This window comes from Lepus europaeus, chromosome 2 (assembly GCF_033115175.1).
Source record: "Lepus europaeus isolate LE1 chromosome 2, mLepTim1.pri, whole genome shotgun sequence".
NCBI lineage: Eukaryota > Metazoa > Chordata > Mammalia > Lagomorpha > Leporidae > Lepus > Lepus europaeus.
Window position 1 is genome coordinate 90,439,326 of NC_084828.1, and position 23,019 is coordinate 90,462,344.

The window sequence follows — 23,019 nt, forward strand, 5'->3', positions numbered from 1 at the left end:
GTGGCTCAACAGGCTAATCCTCTGCCTAGCGGTGCCGGCACACTGGGTTCTAGTCCTGGTCGGGGCGCTGGATTCTGTCCCGGTTGCCCCTCTTCCAGGCCAGCTCTCTGCTATGGCCCGGGAGTGCAGTGGAGGATGGCCCAAGTGCTTAGGTCCTGCACCCCATGGGAGACCAGGATAAGTACCTAGCTCCTGCCTTCGGATCAGCGTGGTGAGCACGCCGGCCGCGGCGGCCATTGGAGGGTGAACCAATGGCAAAAGGAAGACCTTTCTCTCTGTCTCTCTCTCACTATCCACTCTGCCTGTCAAAAATAAAAAAAAGAAAGAAAGAAATTAAGAAATCAAGCTCTAGATTTCATTATGGCCGGGGCATAATGAAGTTGGCCTAAATTTTCACTTGCAGCATAAAATGAACAACATATTTGTTGTTTTACTTTTCTAAAACCTGAAAATTTCTTGATTCTGATTCACATGTGATCCCAACTATTTTAGACAAGGAATTGTGGACCTATGGTGATCTTCACAAACTGTAAATACAGCTGCATTTTCCCCATACTTCTCCTGTTATCACTGAAGAGGTAGAATTTAGGTTCTTTTACAAGGCCCTGAGCACTTTTCCAATATCCTATCCTGAAAACCCTACCCAACTCTCTTACAGCAATTATTTTGAAGGATCTGACTCGCTATGAGTAAAGACTGAACTGAGTGCATCCATCATCCCATATCTGCATATTATACCTCTTTGGGGAGAATCAGAATCCAACCAACCTCAAGACTGATACAGGTGTGCAGTCCTTCTTCATTCTCTACTACTTATACCATTTTCAACTCTGGCCATTTCATGCTCTCCAGCCTCTATTTCTTATTAGTAAAATGAGAATCATGGGCCAAGTGTTTGGTATAATGGTTAAGACCCCACCAGAATGTCTGGGTTCAACACCTGGCTCCACTCCCCCATTTTAGCTCCCTGATGCTGCGCGTTCTGAGATTCAGCAGTGATGGGTCAAGTACTTGGGTCCCCGCCACTCACAGGGGAGACCTGGGTTAGTCCCTGGCTTCTGGCTTCAGTATGACTCAGTCACAGCTATTGAGGGCATTTGAGGAGCGAACCAGCAGATGGAAGATCTCTCTCAAATAAATAAATAAAAATTTAAAATGAGAATCATATTTTATTAGTTTGAGTCTTCTCTCCCTTTTTCTTTTTCTAACTAAAAGCTTATCAATTTCTTTATCTTTTAAAAAATCAATTCTCATGTCATTAATCTTTTGTATTGGTTTCTTTGTCTTTCTTTTTCTTTCCTTCTACAGAATTTGGGTTTAGTTTATTCTTGCATTCCTAGGCCCTTGAGATACATTGTTAGGTTGCTTATTTGATATCTTTCTCTTTTTTTTTTTTTTTTTTTTTTTGATGTGGCTGCTTATTGCTATAAGCTTCTCTCTTAGTACTTCTCTTGCTGTATTTCATAATTTGGGCTATGTTGTTGTGCTCACTTTCATTCACTTCAAGGTATGTTTAAATTTACCTTTTCACTATTTAAACAGTCCATTATTCATTCTGAAAAACGTCATCCAGTCTACATATATTTATATAATTTCTACAGTTTCTGTTGTTCTTTATTCCTCTGTGGTCAAAAAAGATACATGACAAAATTTCGGCTCACTAGGCTAATCATCGGTATCCAGCGTTCTAGTCCTGGTTGGGGCACCGGATTCTGTCCCAGTTGCTCCTCTTCCAGTTCAGCTCTCTGCTGTGGCCCGGGAGGGCAGTGGAGGATGACCCAAGTCCTTGGGCCCTGCACCCGCATGGGAGACCAGGAGGAAGCACCTGGCTTCCTTCGGATCAGCACAGCATGCCAGCCATAGTGGCCAACTCTGCCTGTCTAACTGAGTGTCTAACTCTGCCTGTCAAAAAAAAGTTCAATTGCTTTTTACATTGGTTAACACTTGTTCTGTGGTCTAATGTGTGGTTTATCCTTGAAAATGTTCTGTGTGCTCATGAAAAGAATGTATTCTCTGCAGCTGTTGGATGGTATGTTTATAAATACCTGCTAGAACCAGTTGGTCTATAGTACAGTTTAACTATGAAATTGGCTGATTTTCTTTTTGCCTGGATGATGAAATTAGCATGTTGAATATTAAATCTAATAGTGTTTGTTTTAAACAACTGGATGCTCCAACATTTGAAATATACAAATTTACAGTCACCAAAATTTCCCTTTGAATTGATCCCTTCATCATTATGCAGTGATCACGTCTGACCTTTTTTGTTTTTTGTCTTAAACTCTGTCTGTCATCAGTATGGCTATTCCTACTCATTTTTTTTTCAACTTTATTTGCATAGAATATCTTTTCCCATCCTTTCACTTTCTGTCTATGTGTATCTTTAATAGTAAAGTGAATTTCTTATAGGCAACATAACCTTGGAACTTGATTTTTTAAAATTTATTTGACAGGTAGAGTTATAGACAGTGAGAAAGAGAGAGAGAGAAAGGTCTTCCTTTCGTTGGTTCACTCCCCAAATGGCCAATATGGCTGGCGCTGTGCCGATCCGAAGCCAGGAGCCAGGTGCTTTGTCCTGGTCTCCCATGCAGGTGCAGGGCCCAAACACTTGGGCAATCCTCCACTGCCCTCCTGGGCCACAGCAGAGAGCTGGACTGGAAGAAGAGCAACCAGGACTAGAACTGGCACCCATATGGGATGCCTGCGCTGCAGGCAGAGGATTAACCAAGTGAGCCATGGTGCCGGCCCCGGAACTTGATTTTTTAATCCAATCAGCCAGTCTGTATCTTCAAGTTTGGGAAGGTAGTCCACTTACTTCAAAGTTATTAATTATTAATAAAAAAGCATGAAACTATTGAGGTATGAGGGTGTCTTGAGGATAAAGCAAGTTCATGAATTCAAAAATACCCTGTAATGTGCTTTATACATTAAAAAAAGACTTATTCTCATCATTATGAACCTGGATTTTTTTTATTAAAATCAAACTTGCTTCAAATTACCAGATGTGCAATCAAGGTGTCTCATCTCTATGGAAGGAACTAAATGTCACCATGATGAAGCCTGGTTATTTGTTACCCACATTTAAGTGTATTGCATGAGGACAATCTTGTGTAGTTGGTGGGATTAGATTAGCTTATTTATTTTATAGCCCCAATAATCCATAATATCTAAAGGGATGGGTCTCCTTTGATTATTAAAAAAAGAGGTACTGGGGCAGAGGAACCCCAGGCTGTCACCTTTCTGGGCCAGGGTATTCATTTTATTGATTTTGCTGTTGTTGTCTTAGGTAGATAATATTAGCTTGTTGGTTTTCTTTTCTTTTGTTGTCTTTGTATTTCCCTATATTTATATATTATAGTCTTCAATTAAAAAATCTGCAAACAGACTTGAATGTGAAAAATCATCCAAAGCCTCCATCAATACTATTTCTGACAGTGGGCCTCACATCACCTGCTTGAACATCCACATTGATGAGAACCTCACCAATTTTGTCACCTCTTTCCATTTCATAACATGTAATCAAATGATCTATAAGGTTTAATGACAAAAAAAAAAGAAATTGGCAAATTCTTACTATGCTAGAAATGACTGAAACCAGAACTTCTATGGAAAATGACCTTAAGTGGGGAAGAGGAGTTGGAAGATTTTGCCAGAGAGGAAGACCAACAAAGCACTATCATTTAAAAAAGAAAAATGGATTCCAAAGGGAAAAGGAATAAATGCTTAAAACAAACAAGCTTATGAATGAATTAAATTCCATATTCACAAGCTACATCCTTCACTGTTATCCTAAATTTAAATGGGGAAGAGAGAGAAACTAGAAAACTAGAATTTCCTAATATACCCCCAGCAATATTGAACCTTCCTCTCAGTTTCAGAGCTCAGAGTTCGGTTCAAAAATTGTGTCTTTGAGGGCACAGCTGTTCACATTTATCTGAAAACTACTTGTTTTACTAATTGTTCTAGTTGATGTTAAAATAACAACAGAGAATTATGGTGCTAAGCTTCAATGTAGATCATACAATTTGATTTTTGTTTGGAAAGCTTATGTCTAAAAGTTATAATCACTGAGCAAAAGCAATCAAATGGATTCCAAAAAGACACATGTCTATACAAATAATATGAAATAATTAAAATATGCAATATTAAAAATATCACTGGCTCTCTTATTTGAGAATTCAAAAACAGCCACAGTTGGATTTTAAAAGACTGTATTTCCACTGGGATCTCACTTGCAGAGATCTTTCATTTAGGTCTTATTTTTTTTTTCCCAGAGTGTCTTGGCTTTCCATGCCTAAAATACTCTCATGGGCTCTTGAGCCAGATCTGAATGCCTTAAGGGCTGATTCTGAGGCCAGAGTGTTATTTAGGACATCTGCCATTCTATGAGTCTGCTGTGTCTCCCACTTCCCATGTTGGATCGTTCTCTCCCTTTTTGGTTCTATCAGTTAGTATTCGCAGACACTAGTCTTGTTTGTGTGATCCCTTTGACTCTTAGACCTATCAGTGTGATCAATTGTGAACTGAAGATGATCACTTGGACTAGTGAGATGGCATTGGTACATGCCACCTTGATGGGATTGTATTGGAATCCCCTGGCACGTTTCTAACTCCACCATTTTGGGCAAGTCCGATTGAGCATGCCCCAAATTGTACATCTCCTCCCTTTCTTTTTCCCACTCTTATATTTAACAGGGATCACTTTTCAGTTAAAATTTAAACACTTAAGAATAATTGTGTGTTAATTACAGAGTTCAACCACTAGTACTAGAACAAAAAAGAATGGGGCCATCAAAGAAGGAGGTACCTTTCTCTGAAGGGAGGAGAGAACTTCCACTTTGACTATGACCCTGTCGGAATAAGATCGAAGTCGGCGAACCCAAAAGGCTTCCATAGCCTCGGCAACTCATGACTAGAGCCTAGGGAGATTACTGGTGCCATAAACAAGAGTGTCAAATTGTTAAATCAACAACAGGAGTCACTGTGTACTTACTTCTCATGTGGGATCTCTGTCCTTAATGTGTTGTCCAATGTGAAGTAATGCTATAACTAGTACTCAAACAGTATTTTTACACCTTGTGTTTCTGTGTGGGTGCAAACTGATGAAATCTTTACTTAAGTATATACTGAATCGATCTTCTATATATAAAGATAATTGAAAATGAAAAAAAAAACTTGGTGTTAAATTGGAAATTGCATAGAAAATTAATCAATTATTAAAAAATATCATGTAGGATCTCTTTCCTTAATGTGCTATACATTGTGATTTAATGCTATAACTAGTACTCCAACAGTATTTTTCACTTGGTGTTGCTATGTGAGGGCAAACTGTTGAAATCTTTATTTAATATATACTAAACTGATCTTCTGTATATAAAGAGAATTGAAAATAAATCTTGATGTGAATGGAAGGGGAGAGGGAGCGGGAAAGGGGAGGGTTGCAGGTGGGAGGTAAGTTATGGAGGGGGGAAGCCATTGTAATCCATAAGCTGTACTTTGGAAATTTATATGCATTAAATAAAAGTTAAAAAAATAAATAAAATAAAAGACTGTATTTTTCATTCTTCATTATAAGGGAAATACATTGTACAAATAAATTAGATAAATGTTTACTTTTTTACTTTTTCATGTTAATGTGATATTAATAAAAAGAGAACAGATTCAATGGCAGTCATAGATATGATTCTAAGAATATAATATATTCTTCTCTTTTTCTTTTTTAAATTTTCAGGTAACATATTTTAAATTCACATTATAGTCAAACACTTAATGAGTTCAAGATGGAAAAAGATGCTATTTCAGCTGAAATATAGGCAAAGTCTATAAATAATAATCAAATGAAAAGGTAACTTTTCTCTCTTTTACAGATTTTAAAACAATCACAGATCATTAAACTCTTGTAATAAATCATTCTTAAATTTTACTGGACATTCAGAGTCTTTGTAGACATCTGTCCTAATAAAGATAGATTTTTCATGTACATAAGTCAAATTTTACTCTGTGATAAGGAGTGGGAAGTAGGGAGTAGGGAATGAAATGTTGTTTAGTAAAAGTGACTTCATAAATTCTTAATTATAGACTTGTGATTATTTATTTATTTTCATTTTATTTGAAAAGTCATAGACATAGAGACACAGAGACAGATATCCATTGTCTTCCCCAAATGCCTCTAATAGCCAGGAATAGACCAGGCTGAAATCAGGAGCCAGGAACTCAATCTGAGTGGCAGGGACACATGCACTGGGACCTCATCTGATGCCTCCCAGGGAGCACATTAGCAGGAAGATGGATTGGAAGCAGAAGAGCTGGGACATGAACTAGGCACTCCCATAAGGGATGTATCTCAAACAGTAACTTACCTGTTGAGCCAAACACTCATCCCTAGACTTTACTGTTCGTAGGAGATAACTCAGAGATATTAGAGCTGGATAGGATATACATGAAGGCAGAAGCCACCACCACCAAAAACAGCAAAAAACCTTTTACCAATATTTAGTTCTTAGTGAGTAGAAGAGAAACATTTATTGCCCTTGAAAATCCGCTCTGTGCTAGAAACTCTGCTAAGATTTTTACCAATGTTGCTTCATTTATTCCTCTCAAGTTTTCGTATATACATGTGTATATATATGTGATATATATATATATATATGTATGTGTGTGTATATATATATATATATATAAATATATATCACTAACTCTACTTCAGGGATGAAGAAAGATTCAAAAATGATAGGTTGGTTTTCAAAGGTTCATTTTCATTCAACTCTTGGAACCCATTTGAAACAATAATCAGATGAACTCACAGGTGAACTGGCACTATATATAATTGATTGAGGAATTTGTTATGTTGGTTGTGTTATGGTTAAATAATCACGTGTGGGGCTGGCACTGTGGTGTAGCAGGTAAAGCTGCTGCCTGCAGTTCTGGCATTCCATATGGTCACCAGTTCGAGTCCTGGCTGCTCCGCTTCTGATCTAGCTTTCTGCTATGGCCTGGGAAAGCAGTGGAGGATGGCCCAAGTCCTTGGGCCCCTGTATCCACGTGGGGGACTCAGAGGAAGCTCCTGGCTCCTGACTTCAGATTGGCACAGCTCTGACAGTTGCAGCCACTTGGGGAGTGAATCAGTGGATGGAAGACTTTTCTCTCTCTCTTTCTCTTTACCTTTGCCTCTCTGTAACTCTGCTTCTCAAATAAATAAATAAATCTTTTAAAAAATAAATAAATAAATAGTCAAGTGTTTGAAATGTAGTCAAGAATGTTCTGCCCATGGGTAAAAGATGAAATGAGCCTTCACCCTATGTATAGGGATCATTGATCTTCTCTGCTGGATCCTTTGGTGACTGGATTTCCAAGCCAGAGAGCAGAACTTACAGGACCTCATTAAGCATCTGAGGTGGATAGTCTAACAGATTATCCAGTTATGAGTTATGCAGTAAACATGAGTAGTCCTCTTCCCTTATTATGTGGATATTTTACTTGCCATTGTAAAGATTAGGTAACTACTAATATTAACCTAGTGGATGAAAAAAGGATCAAAGGTCAAACAGACAATAGACTCTCTGGGAAGGCAGAAATGAAATTATCATTTTCATAGCACCAGTTGCAAAGAAAGCTCTAATAGTTAACATAAGCTTTGGGGATGTATACAATTATTAAAGCAATAAAGACTTCAGTATTAGAGTTGGTTTTTATCCTAATTCCTGACAGGTATGCTATCTTCTCTATATTGCCTAATGTCTCCACTTTTGTTGTTTATACAATTGCACATAAAATATAATTCAAATTCTCTGTGTTGACCTCATATATCCTCTTTCCTACCATTCCTTTCCACTGCACCCAGAGCAGCATAACTGGTAGACCAATGTAGTAAAAGGCAAAGTGCTTTTTTTTTAAAGAAAGCTTTTATTTAATGAATACAAATTCCATAGATACTGACTTAGGAATATAATGGTTCTTTCCCCCATACCCACCTCCCACCCCCACTCTGTCCCCCACCCCAACTCCTATCCCACCTCCTACTCCCTCTCCCATCCCATTCTTCATTAAGATTCACTTTTAATTATCTTTATATACAGAAGAGCAACTCTATACTAAGTAAAGATTTCAACAATTTGTACACACACACACAAAGTACAAAGTACTGTTTGAGAACAAATTTTACAGTTAATTCTCATAGTACAACTCATTAAGGACAGAGGTCCTACATAGGGAGTAAGTGCACTGTGACTCCTGTTGTTGATTTAACAATTAACACTCTTATTTATGATATCAGTGATCACCCAAGGCTGTTGACATGAGCTGCCAAGGCTATGGAAGCCTTTTGAGTCCAAAAACTCTGTCAGTATTTAGACATGACCATAAGCAAAGTGGAAATTCTCTCCTCCCTTCAGAGAAAAGAACATCCTTCTTTGATGACCCCTTATTTCCAATGGGGTCTCACTCACAGAGATCCTCCATGTAGAACATTTTTTACCACAGTGTCTTGGTTGAATTCTTTACTTAACATGTCATAGATGTATAAAGTCAATTGAAAATAGATCCCAGCAAAAAAGAAGTGTGTTAATAAGAGAGGGAGGAGCTATACAGTTCGGCACACATTCCCACAGACTTATAACCAGGGTAAAGCTAAAAACTTGCCATGGGACTCCAAATCCCATTAAGCAGGGTGGGTACTAATGCCATCCTACGTGTTAAAGTGGTCATATTAAGTTTGTAATTGATCATATAAGTAGGATTAAGTGTCAAAGTGATCACATAAATAAGGCCATGTGTTTGGTAATAACAATAGAGAGAATCAAAAAGGAGAGAATGTTCCAACAAGGGATGCAGTCCACACAGCAGACTCATAGAATGACAAATGCCATAAACAGCACTCTGATCTCAAATTCAGCCTTTAAGGCATTCAGATCTGGCTGGAAAGCCCATGACAGCATTTCAGAATGGAAAGCCAAGACACTGTGCCAGAGTGCTTTTAGTGGAGACAGATTGGAACTAGACAATTAAGAAGCTAATAAAGTCTTTGAAGTCAATAATGCAGGACTAACCTAAAGTTGTGAAAGTGATGGGTGAGTCAGTGGATCAGCCCACAGAAGAGTTCTAGGAGTCAAATTTGATCATACCAGGAAACTTGACTCCATAACTGTATAAGTCAACCATGCACTTTTATATAGCAACCAGAGGAAATTCTACTACGGGTCCATCTCCTATTGTGCTATAGTGGCATCAAGGAAAATGCTTTGCCCTTCACTTGGCCATTACTACTCACTCTGTCAAGAGCCAGAATCCTTGAATGGTCTCTCCAGAAGTCTTAGCTATGTGGCCTTTCAAGTCTTCCATGGCAGTCTCAATGGCACCTGGCTGAGTGGAAAGAGGACAACACATAGTTAAGAGAATATATAGCCCTATTCAAATGTGATCAGTTAGTATATTACAGAAGCTCCTCCAGAAAGCTAATCAGGAAAGATATAATTCTTTTTTTCTCTCAAATTATTTTATTTATTTTTTGAGAGGTAGAGTTGCAGACAGAGATAGGGAGAGACAGAGAGGAAGGTCTTCCATCCACTGGTCTACTCCCCAAATGGCTGCAATGGCGGGGGCCGGATGGATGGAAAGGCAGGAGACAAGACCTTCTTCTGGGTTTCCCACATGGGTGCAGGGGCCCAAGGACCTGGGCCATCTTCTACTGCCTTCCCAGGACATAATCTGAGAGTTGGATCAGAAGAGGAGCAGACACTATCCAGTGTCCATATGGAATGCCAGTGCCACAGACAGAAGCTTAGCCTAACACGCCACAGTGTCAGCCCCCAAAACATAGAAAACTTAGTCTTGAACTCTGTTAGTTACCAACCTGCTTTCTTGGGTGGAGCAAAATTGATGCAAATCCTGACTCCTATAACCTTACTCATACCTTTTCATAGAAATTAAGACAGCCATTTTCAGAGCACTAAATTCACCAAAGAAACATGTTTATCAAGAAGTTCAAAACATTTAATAATTGTGCATTATCCAATCAATCTTTTTCTCTCTTCAGAAAGTGCACGCCATTAAAATACAGAATAATAACCTCCTTCCAATTCTCTGAATGTAAATTTAAACTGGAAAATGAGTACTTCCTGTCTCCCCACTTTACTTTCTTCACTCTTCCCCTACTTATGGGCCTAGCTCAAGGATACCCATTGACACCCATCCCAGTAAGTTTATAGATGTTATATTTCAATGACTCTTAAAGTGCCATGCACATCAGAGTCATCTGAAACATGTGTTGAAGCAGATTTGTGTTACCATTGTCTGAGATTCTGATTCTAGGATGAAACCTGAGGTTTTTTTTTTTTTTCCTAACAACTTCCTGGCTGAAGCTGTTGGTGTGGGACTGGTACTATGGGAAATATTGATCTCTAAATAGCTGTTCACAACCTGGGCTGCACATTAGAACTACTAGGGAATTTTTAAAAAACCTGAACATGCAGACCGTGTAGCAAATTGAAACCTAGTGAATGACAGTCACATTTCAGTACATCAAGAATTTCTTTTCCAAAAGGGGCCAGCACTCTGGCATAACAGGTAAAGCTGCTGCCTGCAGTGCCAGCATCCCATAGGGGTGCCAGTTCAAGTCCTGGCTACTCAACTTCTGATCCAGCTCCCTTCTGTGGCCTGGGAAAGCAGTGGAGGATGGCCCAAGTGCTTGGGTCCCTGTACCTGTGTGGGAGACCCAGAGGAGGCTCCTGGCTCTTGGCTGCAGATCGGCTCTGCTCTGGCCATTGTGGCCAACTGGGGAGTGAACCAGCGGATGGAAGACTTCTCTCTCTTTCTGCCACTCTTTCTCTCTCTGTGTAACTCTGACTTTCAAATAAATAAATAAATCTTTTTTTTTTAAAGAATTCTTAAGGTATCTTAGATTGTCCCATGGGTAGCAAAGTTTGAGAACTACTACAGTCCAGTGTTTATCTAGTCTAAGTCATTTCATTTTGTCAATGAGGAAACCAGGACCACTATAGGAAGTAATTTGACAAGTTCACTCAACTAAGTAGTGTCAGAGATGGAAACAGAAACCCCTTTCACTTTCTGACTACATTAATAACAGACAGATTGCAAGATCTCATATATTCTCCATATACTAGTACCCTAATGCCAACACCTACCTTGCTATAAAAACTAACATTTGTATTCCTCCCAGTGGGAGCTAGTCTCTCACAAAAGAGAACAAGGACAGTATCCTGGCAAGGACTCTTTCTCCCAGGGGCTGGGTGGGTTGTAGGATTTTTGTTTGCTTGCTTCTCAATCTGTGATAAAAGGCTTTGAAAGATTTTGGTCACAGTGTCCATAAGGGAAATCTTATATAGGACTCCTTACAATAGGCACTCAAATGGAATGGGGCTGCTGCAGATCAAGTGAGGGCAAATGGAAAGGAGCTTAACTACTTAGCTCTCACCCTTCAGTGTATCCCACACAAATTCATCCAGGAAATGGGTAGGACAACTTCCAAGCAGGGTAGAATGACCTGGGTGCATATTCCACATCTATCATGAATTCATTTTGAAACATCCTGGGCCTCCATTTCCAGATTAATAGGACAATTGACTGATCTAAACCAAAGCTTCGTGAGACAAGTTGATAACCAAAATGTCCTGAAAATCAAGGAAATATGATCATAGAACCAAGAGATTCTGAGTCTGTCCTTTCAACAAGTTTCCTGTTGAGTTGGATTGTGGGGCAGCGGATTAAATGATTACTGATGCTGTCATCTCTGCTGCTGATGAAAGAGTTGTCAGTACGCTGAGGAGACACTGCATGCCTGCTGAAGCCTGCGGGTCATGAAATTAGAACTTCTGGCGGATCAATCAAAGACACGTGAACTTCTGCTACAGAGAAGGGTGCACCAATACCATTCATTTCCAATCCCCTGCCTGTAGGGCTAGAGTACCCCAGAGGGAAATTCCTTGCGATCCCATGACAATTGTCCCCTCACCTAACCTCACCTCCTTGTCAATTTGACTCTACCAGGCACACTGGTCAAAGTCCTCTAAAAATAATGTTTTCTTGCATGACTCAACATGAATCTTTTTTGTCTCTCTGTTCCTGTATTCACATATTTCTGGCATTAACAAATATAACTCAGTAATGAGACCCATACTTTTCAGAAGAAAATATTGTAAGTAGAGTTAAGAGAATGATGAAATAATCCTTTAAAAAGCATTTTGCTGAATGTTTTTATGCCAAGCACTTTGCCAATATATAACAATGAATATAATAATGAGTTTTCCAAATCTTACTTGCTTTCCCTATGGAAAGCAATGGGTAAAATCTATCAGAATGAAAAATGGTCTATCCTTTGATCCAGACATTCTACCTCTGTAAAGTTATACTATGGAAATTCTTATGTTTGTGCAAAATGACACATGTATAAAGCATTATTTGCACCATTATTTATGGAATAATAAAAATTTGTGGAAAAAGAAACAAATGTCTATCAACAAGTTGCTAGTTGGGGGGCCGGTGCTGTAGCGAAGTGGGTTAATGCCCTGGCCTGAAGCACCGGCATCCTATATGGGCGCTAGTTCGAGTCCGGGCTGCTCCTCTTCTGATCTGGCTCTCTGCTATAGCCTGGGAAAGCAGTAGAAGATGGCCTAAGTCCTTGGGCCCCTGCATCCATGTGGGAGACCTCGAAGAAGCTCCTGGCTCCTGGCTTCAGATCGACGCAGCTCCGGACATTGCAGCCATCTGGAGAGTGAACCAGTGGATGGAAGACCTCTCTCTCTCTCTCTCTTTGCCTCTCCTCTCTCTGTGTAACTCTGACTTGCAAAGAAATAAATAAATCTTAAAAAAGTTTCTAGTTGGATTTATTATAGGATAACATTCATACAATGCATTATGAGACAGGTATAAAAAGAATGAAGAAACTTGTTAATATGAAATTATTTAACATATATTATCAAATAAAAGAAAAAATAATTGTAATAGAGAAAAAGTATGTCATCTTCTGTGTAAAAAGAGGTTGGGGAGGATAAGAATAAATACTAATGCTTGCTTGGGTCTGCCTAAACTGATTCTAGAAGGATGTATAGAAACTATTCATAGTGATTGCCTATAGTTGGGGAAGGAAGGTGATGGCAATAGAGGATGGAGGTGATATTTTACTGCAGCTTTTTCCAAAACTTAAATGCTGAAAATAAAATGTGTTTTTCCCAGAATGGAATGATAACCTCTGGAACTCCATCAGTGTTCCCATGGGGCTATTCTTAGTTACAGTAGAAACACTGATTAAGCCCTTATAGAATGTAGAGAAGAAATCTACCTCAGTGGAGAATTTTACTCTCTTCCATTTTATTATCATTGCTTACTATAACAAATTAACTTCAGTCACGGAGTGTCAAAAATAAAAAGTGTGCAGATACTTTGACTTGTGTTTGGGACATCAAGCTTTTTCATGGCTGCAGGATTGATAGTAAGTTATCAATTCATTATGTATCAGTTTGCTCATTTGTTAGATGAATAAGATGGTAATATCAATAACAGAGCTATTGTCAGATGCCATGAAACACTGTGTTGAAAATATTATTATTTATTATATTTATATTTATCTATATTACATTTATTTTATATTTATATTTATAGTTATTTCATATTTCATTATATTTATTTAGATTACATTTATTATTACTTATTTATTATCATTCTCATTATTGCTAACATTAAATTGGAGGGAAATAGTCATACCAAATTGGGGGGATCAAATAGTTACTGTAATTGAATCATTAGCTCTGAGAGTTCTTGCAGCCTAAGACAAATAGGAGAACGTTACGAAATAATATGTCCACATATTGTGACAGAGAATAAGGGAATATGGAGTCTTAAAGTATAGCATTAAATTGTTTCTGGAAATTCAAACTACTGAAGGAATGTCTTTCTTCAATATATTTTTAAAATAGTAATTTTTCATTTTTAAATGTATTTTAAAGGCAGAGAAACAGAAAAAGACAGAGGGAGATATTTCATCTACCAGTTCACTCCTTAAATGCCCACAACAACCAAGACTGGGTCAAGCCAAAGTCAAAAGCTGGAAACTCAGTCCAGGTTTCTGATGTGAGGGGCAGAGAAACTCAACTACTTCAGCCATCATTTGCTACATCCCAGGGTGCACATCAGCAGGAAGCTAGAATTAGGAATAGACTGGGATTCAAACCCAGGCAATTTGATATGGGATATTAGTGTCTCGAATGACATCTTAACTGTTGCACCAAATACTCTGACCTGCTGGAAATTCAAAGACATGTGTGTCTACTTCCTTGAACTTTCTTGAGCTAGACCAGCACAGGGTCACTTGTCATAAAAACAATACCCATGTCCTTGCTAGTTTTGACCAAGTAGTGAGCTCCTTAGAAAGATGGTAAAAGGAAGGAGTGAGATAGAAAACAATGTCCCCAGACACTCAGCTCTCTCTGCCACAGCCAGGCTGGATTGCTTTGCAATGAACATGTAAGTTGAGAAAGTCAGGTCTACATCAGATTCGATTTGTAAAGTCCGAGCAAATTTGCCGTTCCCTGAAAATGAAGAGAATACATCTTGTCACATTATTGTTCAGAGTCAGCTGTTATAAAGAAAAACCATCTTTATCACTGTCTTCAAGGGACTTCAGCATAAAGAGGGAAGTTGAGAAGCCTTTTGACTGGTGAGATATCTATTTTCTATACTAAAAAGAAGCTCACGCATGGTATAACAATGGAACTAATAAATGTAGTTGTCCCCAGTGCAAAAGTAAGACACAGGGAACCCTATAGCAAGAGAAGAGGGGAAGGGAGAGAGTATGAAAGCCAAATTAGTGTCATGGAAGCAATGACAACTTGCTACACAATGGGAAGTCTTGAACCTGCTTATTAAAGTCTTGTTGCTCACAATAGAACACAGGCTATAAAAAGGCCATGGGGAACCATTAATTAAATATTAAAAGATCAAATAGCTTTAGTCCCATTAGTTTGTATGTAATTTACATTCTCAAGTATAAATTTAGAGATAATTCCCTATCCTGAATCTCTTTCAACTTTTTGATAAGGTATCTGCAAATATAGAGTCCTACAGGGAGTTTAAAAATATCTTTCCCCATGTGGATTAAGTATTGTTCCTTTCATGAGAAGTTGCTTTTGAATATCGGTCTCCACAACTACGATGATTATCATAATATACCTCAAGTTATTACCCTTGAGGGGTACTTTTGTTCAGAGAAGGCGAGAGGCCTTTTTTAGATATGTCTAAGCAGTAATAGCAGAGGAGCAAAAACAAGAGGAAAAGGTTATCCCAACAGACTGATGACGAGGGGTTTGGCCCTTCATTTCTGTGACCTCTCATCAATTTTCCAAGGTCAGAGGCAGCAGAGTGAGGTGGAAACTGGCAGGCGTCCTGAATTCCAGGCCTTCCAGTCCCAATACGACCCTGAGATGTGGTTGACCTTGGACAAGTCACACCTCTTTTGTGTGCTTCAGGAGTTGGATTAGATGTTCCCTAAGAACCTTCTAGTTCTTAGAAAAACGATCCTAAGCTATGTTAGAAAAGCACAGTTTTAGTTCATAAAGAGCAGACTGGAACCTGAGAGAAGGAAGTGACATCCTACATAAACCCAAGAGGTTGAAGAGGCCAGCCTGACTTCTCTTAGAATCTGAAATTCAGAGGGGGCATCTAACATATGAGGTAATCATGCCATCATTGCCTCTTGTATTTCAAGAATTTATATTTCCAAATCAGCCACTCCTTTGAAAATTCAGCTTGATACTCATATAATGTATTATTCTTATTACAATAGCCTTGGCTGTCTACCCTTGGCCTCTCCGAAACAGTGTCATCCTGCCACAGAAAGCCAAGGAATAGCTTTCCTTTCCATTCTAAAAGATACAAACAGGAAATTACCTGCATATCCTCAAAAACTGAGGAAATTGTAAAACAGTCCCATAGTGAGATATCCTGGCTCTTTTAAAAATGATGTTGCAACATAAGAAATAATATTTGCTATATAAAACCATTTTATATGTAAGAAAAAAGTAAAAAAATAAACTCCAAAATGTATAAAAGCACATTCAATACTACATTTTGGTTAACTTTAAACAATGGGATTATGGTGACATATTTTATTTTGCTTATTTCTATTTTTATATTAGTCTTCAATAAACCACTTCCTGTACAATGACTTTAAAACTTTTTAAGTATTATGTTTTTATTTATTAGAAAAGTAGAGATATACACAGAGAGGGAGACAGAGAGACAGAGAGAGACACAGAGAGAGAGATTTTTCTATCTACTGTTTCACTCCCTCAAATGCGTACAACAGCCAGAATTGGACCAGGCTGAAGCCAGAATCCTAGAACTTCACCTAGGTGTCCCAAATTGGGGCAGGAACCCAAATACTTGAGCTATCATCTGCTGCCTCATCAGGTATGCATAGCTGGAAGCTGTGATTGTAAAGAAAGCTGGGATTTAAACCGTGGTGTCTGACACGACATGTGGGCATCCCAAGCAGTATCTTAACGACTACACAGAACGTTCACTCCTAAAACCTTTTAATAAAATAAAATGCTTGGCTGAGAAATTCTTCCACCCGATTACTTCTGACTTTGCAATGTATATCCTTTACATGCTTGCTGTGCCCTATGGTTTGAATATGGTTTGCCCTCTCCAAAACTCAAACCAGCCCTTTGAAACAGGAGGTATGTATCCCATAATGCAGCTTAAACTGCTGTGCTACAATGCCTACCTCAAGAGGATGGGAAGTTAATCTTATTATGCTGTTGAGAGGTTAACCCCTTTGAAAGGTTTATAGCATTAGAGAAGTTTATCAAACTGGAGTCCCCATGAATGAATACTAATGCCTTTATAAGAGAAGCCAAAGGAAACACACACACACACACACACACACACACCGCTATATACACACACTCTCTTGCCATGAATGCCCTCAAAACTATGCCATCGAGAATGCCATCGCTAAATGTAGGCCTTTGAAATCCTGAAACATAAGCTAAATAAATTCTTTTTCTTTAAAAACTTACCCAGCCTCCTTCTTTCCACTGGGATCTCACTCACAGAGATCTTTCATTTAGGTCTTCTTCTTTTTTTTTTTCTTTTCCATGGTATCTTGGCTTTCCATGCCTACAATACACTCATGGGCTCTTCAGCCAGATCCGAATGCCTTAAGGGCTGATTGTGAGGCCAGAGTGTTGTTTAGGACGTCTGCCATTCTATGAGTCTGCTGTGTATCCCACTTCCCATGTTGGATCTTTCTCTCCCTTTTTGATTCTATCAGTTAGTATTAGCAGACACTTGTCTTGTTTGTGTGATCCCTTTGACTCTTAGACCTATCAGAGCCATCAATTGTGAACTGAAATTGATCACTTGGATTAGTGAGATGGCATTGGTACATGCCACCTTGATGGGATTGTACCTTTCTCTGAAGGGAGGAGAGAACTTCCACTTTGACTACGACCCTATCAGAATAAGATCAAAGTCAGCGAACTCTAAAGGCTTCCATAGCCCTGGCAACTCATGACTAGAGCCTAGGGAGATTACTGACGCCATGAACAGGAGTGTCAAATTGTTAAGTCAGCAACAGAAGTCACTGTGTACTTACATCCCATGTGAGATCTGTCCTTATGTGTTGTCTAATGTGCAGTGATGCTGTAACTAGTACTGAAACAGTATATTTACACTTTGTGTTTCTGCGTGGGTACAAACCGATGCGATCTTTACTAATTATATACTGAGTCGATCTTCTGTATATAAAGATAATTGGAAATAAAAAAAAACCTGGTGTTAAATTGGAAATGGTATAGAAAATTAATTAATCTTTTTAAAAAAATATTATGTAGGATCTCTGTCTTTAATGTGCTGTACACTCTTATTTAATGCTATAACTAGTACTCCAACAGTATTTTTTTTCACTTTGTGTTGCTATATGGGGACAAACTGCTGAAATCGTTACCTAATATATACTAAACTGATCTTCTGTATATAAAGAGAATTGAAAATGAATCATGATGTGATTGGAAGGGGAGAGGGAGCGGGAAAGGGGAGGGTTGTGGGTGGGAGGGAAGTTTTGGGAGGGGGAAGCCATTGTAACCCATAAGCTGTACTTTGGAAATTTATATTCATTAAATAAAAGTTTAATAAAAAAAAAACTTACCCAGCCTCAAGGATTTATTTATAGTAATGCAAAAACAGACTAATAACCTATGTAATAAAAACATTTCTTTCCATTGTTATATGGGATAAAAGAACTATGAAATCAGAGTTGGGAAATTTGGTTTTAGTACCTTCTTTGCCACTTAGTCTGTTAGGCAAGTCAACCTTCATTACCTATTGTGATGGGGGAAGCAACCTCCTTCTCTCTAGACCCTTTTTATCCATCTGCAAATGAGCATTTTGGTTGGTGCTCAGCGTATGCTCTCTTCTCTGGTCACAGAGCAGCAACCTTGCCAAAGAATTTGTGGAACTACACAATCTGACTTGTTTTCTAGCTAGATTGGAAGCACTGGGCTACAGCATCTGTTTCATTTAATTTCAGCTCTGATAAGAGGTACTTTATGATAACTATTTCATAACATCAGAATCTTGAAGAGTTATGGCCTCAGTTAATTATTCCTCAAGAAAATGAGCTAGCTTCCTCTTTCCTTCCTCTGACCATCTGCATGTACACTGATACCTCAACTGTGAGATCAGAGCGAGTCATGGAAACCTGAATGTCATGACCAAGACCAACTGCAGAAATGTGAATTAAAATGAAGAAAAAAAGAGACAAAGAATTTATAATAACAATTAGATGTCATTTAGGAAATGCTTATAGATATGCCATGCACTCTACTAAGAACTTTAACAGAGTTAGTTCATTTGAACCTCCATTAAAAAAAAGGAGGTAAGGAAAATTGATACACACACACACGTGTGTGTGTGTGCTCCCCTGCATTTTCTCAACTATCCTTACCTCAGCAGATTCATACTTTACAAGTTAGTAAAACTGAGTTATTCTTTTACTTGTTAAAAATTTATTGTCATAAAAACCATAATTATTCTATCATAATTATTATATTTATTAGTATAAATGTCAATTAAGCTAACAATGTGATTTCATTTTTCTTGTATGTGTTAATGTACACTCATTAAACTCACAATGCCAAAAGATCTCTTCACATTATGTGTCTTAGTCTGAAGGAAAGCAAATGTGGAGCACCTGGGAATTTCATCCTCCCAACTCCTAAACTGTCTTCTGGCCCACTTCAGTCTAATAAAATTAGAAGGTATTTCCTCATAAGCTTTTGAGAATGTATGGTTGTTTTCCATAAACCTGATGATGAAATTATTTTTCACACTAATTGAAGTCAATCACTGAAAACCCTTATAAAAGGGTTATAAGTTCAGTTGTGCATGGTAGGAGGAGCCCTAAACTTGCAGACAGAATCTAGCTGGAGCTTTTCTACTTATATTATGTGACTTGGACAAGTCATTTCTTCCTTCTGCAGCTTCAGTATGGTCACCCTTAAAACAAGGATGATGACCTCTCCCTGGCCTACCCTATAAGGAAGCAGACAGAGAAGGAATCTGAGTTTACTATGTAAACCATGCGCAGACACACACACACACACACAAAATCATCTAAAGAAAGATAAATATATTAGTGACTCTGGGCTGTGTCAATTTAGGTAAGATAGAGCTAAATTCTCTAGAATTACCTTTCTTATATGTTTGAAAATTAGGATTGGCCACAACAAATATCTGTGGAAGATTCCAAAGGCAGAAGTGGAACTTCAGTCATTTTCCTTGGTAAAGATCAGAGCAAGTCAAGATACACTACAGGCCGGCGCCGTGGCTCAACAGTGCGGTGCCGGCACACCGGGTTCTAGTCCTGGTTGGGGTGCCGGTTCTGTCCTGGTTGCCCCTCTTCCAGGCCAGCTCTCTGCTATGGCCCGGGAGTGCAGTGGAGGATGGCCCAAGTGCTTGGGCCCTACACCCGCATGGGAGTCCAGGGTAAGCACTGGCTCCTGGCTTTGGATCAGCGCGGTGAGCGCGCCGGCCGCGGCAGCCATTAGAGGGTGAACCAACGGCAAAGGAAGACCTTTCTCTCTGTCTCTCTCTCTCACTATCACTCTGCCGTCACACACACACACACACACAAGAAGATACGCTACAGTAGTTTTATGACAATTAATCTCCTGTTTTACATGCTGTCAAGGAGTAGCATCTGGACCTGCATCTCCTTTCATTATGATCAGACATCCTTCTTAAGATTCTGTAACCTCTGGACTGGTTAAGGTGCCACTCAATGAAAAAAGGTGCCGGTGTGTATGTGTGATTCACACCAAGAAAGGTAGAGTTGGTGGGAGATAGACACAGGCTCAAGTTTTTCCTCATGAGGTTCATTTTGTTACCAGGAAATCCAGTTCTTCCATGAAACTTTTCCCTATTGCCAATTCCCTCTTCTTTTTCCATAGACACCAACTATCTGTCCTATTCCAACTGGAGGCCTATCACCACATGCATAGACATTAGTTTTGCATAGACTTCTCAGCCAACTCTCATAATTATACCAACTCCCAATGGTAAACTCCTTATTCTATATCACCCAACGTTGTTCACTCATTGAACCCTGGCATTATCAATGTTAAAGATAATAAGCTCTATGTGGTGCTTTGATTTCCTTTGCAGCTATATCTTATGACTTAGTTTGCATATTGAATAAAGTTCACATCTTTTGAAAACAAACCATATGTTCTGCATATGCAAAAACACACACGTAGTATAGCACCTACTAGAGCACATTGCATGTGAGAGTATTTATAATGTTTAAACACACAGACATACACACATACATCATTGAGTTTCTTCAGTTAAAACTGTATCTCAACCAACTATATGCTTTAAAAGCTACCAAATCAAGATTCAACAGTTGAAGTTTTTAAGTAGTCACAAACTATTGGCCCCATTTATTTGCAAGAGTGAATGGAAGAATATATTTTTAAATAATGGAATGTCCTATATATACATGAAAATCAGATGAACTCTGTTGTCACAATGCTCCCCTCCCCAATGTTTTCTCCAGTTGATTGTAGCACTGTGAGCTAACTACTACTGTGTTAACAAGAATGTTGAAGAATTGAGCAAAAAAAAAATCTGAAGTTGGAAGGAGAGATCAAGAGAGAAATCCAGGAAGTACTCTTCACTTGCTCCAAATGCTAGAACTTTAAAATATTATTTTATCTAGATATAGAAGTCCCATCTTCATTATACCCATCATTGCTTTCCATTGAACAGGTAGAGAGCTCAGCTCTAAGTTGAAGTTGAGATTTAAAAGAACTTAATCCCACATTGTAAATCCACTCTTCAAATATGATCCTTGAGATTCAACCCATTCTTGGCAACCTTTCCACTCAATAATCTCTTCTCCAGACAAATAGTGAACACAAGGCTCACAGTTTTGCGCTACGGTTGTTGTGCTTCTTTCTCCATATAACATAAGTTCTTTGAGGCCAGATTTAGTAGAAACACAAGCGTGAGGGACAAAAGACCCAGGGAGGCTGGAGGTAGGGGTGTGGGGGATCTCCATCTCCTTTATATTATGTTGTGATAACAGACCTTTAACTGCTCCGAAGTCCAGATCCCTCACCTGGAAAATGGGGATAAGAAGGCCAACTTCATGATTATTGTTACCATTACACAGGTTACAAATGTGAACTTGGTAAAATGTGGGCCATATAGAATATGAAGAATTTATTTCTAAAGAGAGGTTTTACATAGTATTTAAGAGAACCAACCAATTTACCCGTGTAACGAAGTACTTTCGTGAGACGTAAGGCTGGTGATATGGATTGGGGTAAAGTGTCGATTCGGTCACACTTGTCTGCCTTGACATTGGCATTGGCACTGGGTCCTTGCCTGGGTCCTCTTCTTCCACAGACAGGTGATCAGTCTCAGAGGGCTGCTCATCTCCCTCTTGCTGCAGGGACACAGGCTGGAATCCTTCAAGGCTCCCAATTGTTGACATTTCTTCAGCCTAAACCAATGGAAGAAAACAATCCTCTAATCAGAAAAAGTCATCTGGTCATCTGCATCCTGGATATAGCAAATAGGCTAGGATAAGCAAATAGCATTCCTGAAACTGGCAAATACTCCACTCATGAACTAAACAGAAACACTGATGGCTGTAGCTCAATACCACAGGCTCATCCGCCCCCATGATCCGGCAGGACCACTTTAACAGAGATCAGCACAGGCCCCTGGAGCTTGTGAGCTGTTTCAGTTGCTCATCTCTAATCCAAGCACACCAGATGCTGAGCAATGGAAGAGAACTATGATAATAATTGTCAGACAATTTTCTTTTCAAGACTTCACAGTATTTTTGCTTGAAAACCACCAGATTGCAACATTATTTAAAAGCAATGATAATGCACCTTATTGTGTATTTCTTGGTTTGGAACTGAACACAAGTGCCCTTAGACCTGAGCATATTTTTTTAAACTAAAAAAATTCCAATTCTAAGGAAATAATATTGACAAATGACCAAAGACATTTAATCTATCTCTCTCTCCATAAACACACACACACACACACACAAAGGGTCTTCTAATAGTTCATGAAAAATGGATAACATGATAAAGCTATGCATGCATTTCAACATTTTTGAACCAAAAGACACACATTTGAATTTCATTTTCCATGAAATTTTTATGAATCTGGCTATGGTAGAACAGCAGTTATAAAATGTCTGAAAATGAGTAAAATAAAATATTAGCAATAGTTATTTCCAGATGAATAGCATGGGTGATTTTTATTTTTTTTACCATATATCTTAGTGCTAGTAGTGATCATGAACAATTTAAAATAAAATTATAATTGATTTCTATTTTGTAAATATAAAGCAACAAGAAACAAAACAAAGTAAGGGGTGTTATGCCCAGTGCAGTCATCCCCAAAGACCACCAAGGAGCTGATACTGCTGTAAAGCACGCAAGAGTTTTATTACAGGTCCGGCCTGGTCTCAATCAACACCGA

At 38.7% G+C, this 23,019-nt stretch overlaps 1 protein-coding gene across 4 annotated transcripts in view; it reads right to left on the reverse strand.

Annotated features, from left to right (window-relative positions):
• TPRG1 (tumor protein p63 regulated 1) overlaps nt 1-23,019 on the reverse strand; it is a 410,917-nt gene that overhangs the window by 312,749 nt on the left and 75,149 nt on the right. For all 4 annotated transcript variants that reach the window (XR_009864483.1, XM_062177516.1, XM_062177527.1 and 1 more), the window contains exons 2-3: nt 21,791-22,021; nt 9,266-9,357 (exon numbers count right to left, since the gene is read on the reverse strand). Coding sequence is in view for 3 of the 4 variants with exons in the window: in XM_062177516.1 (XP_062033500.1) it covers nt 9,266-9,357; nt 21,791-22,021 (323 nt within the window). In the remaining variant the exon portion in view is untranslated. The remainder of the gene's footprint in view (nt 1-9,265; nt 9,358-21,790; nt 22,022-23,019) is intronic.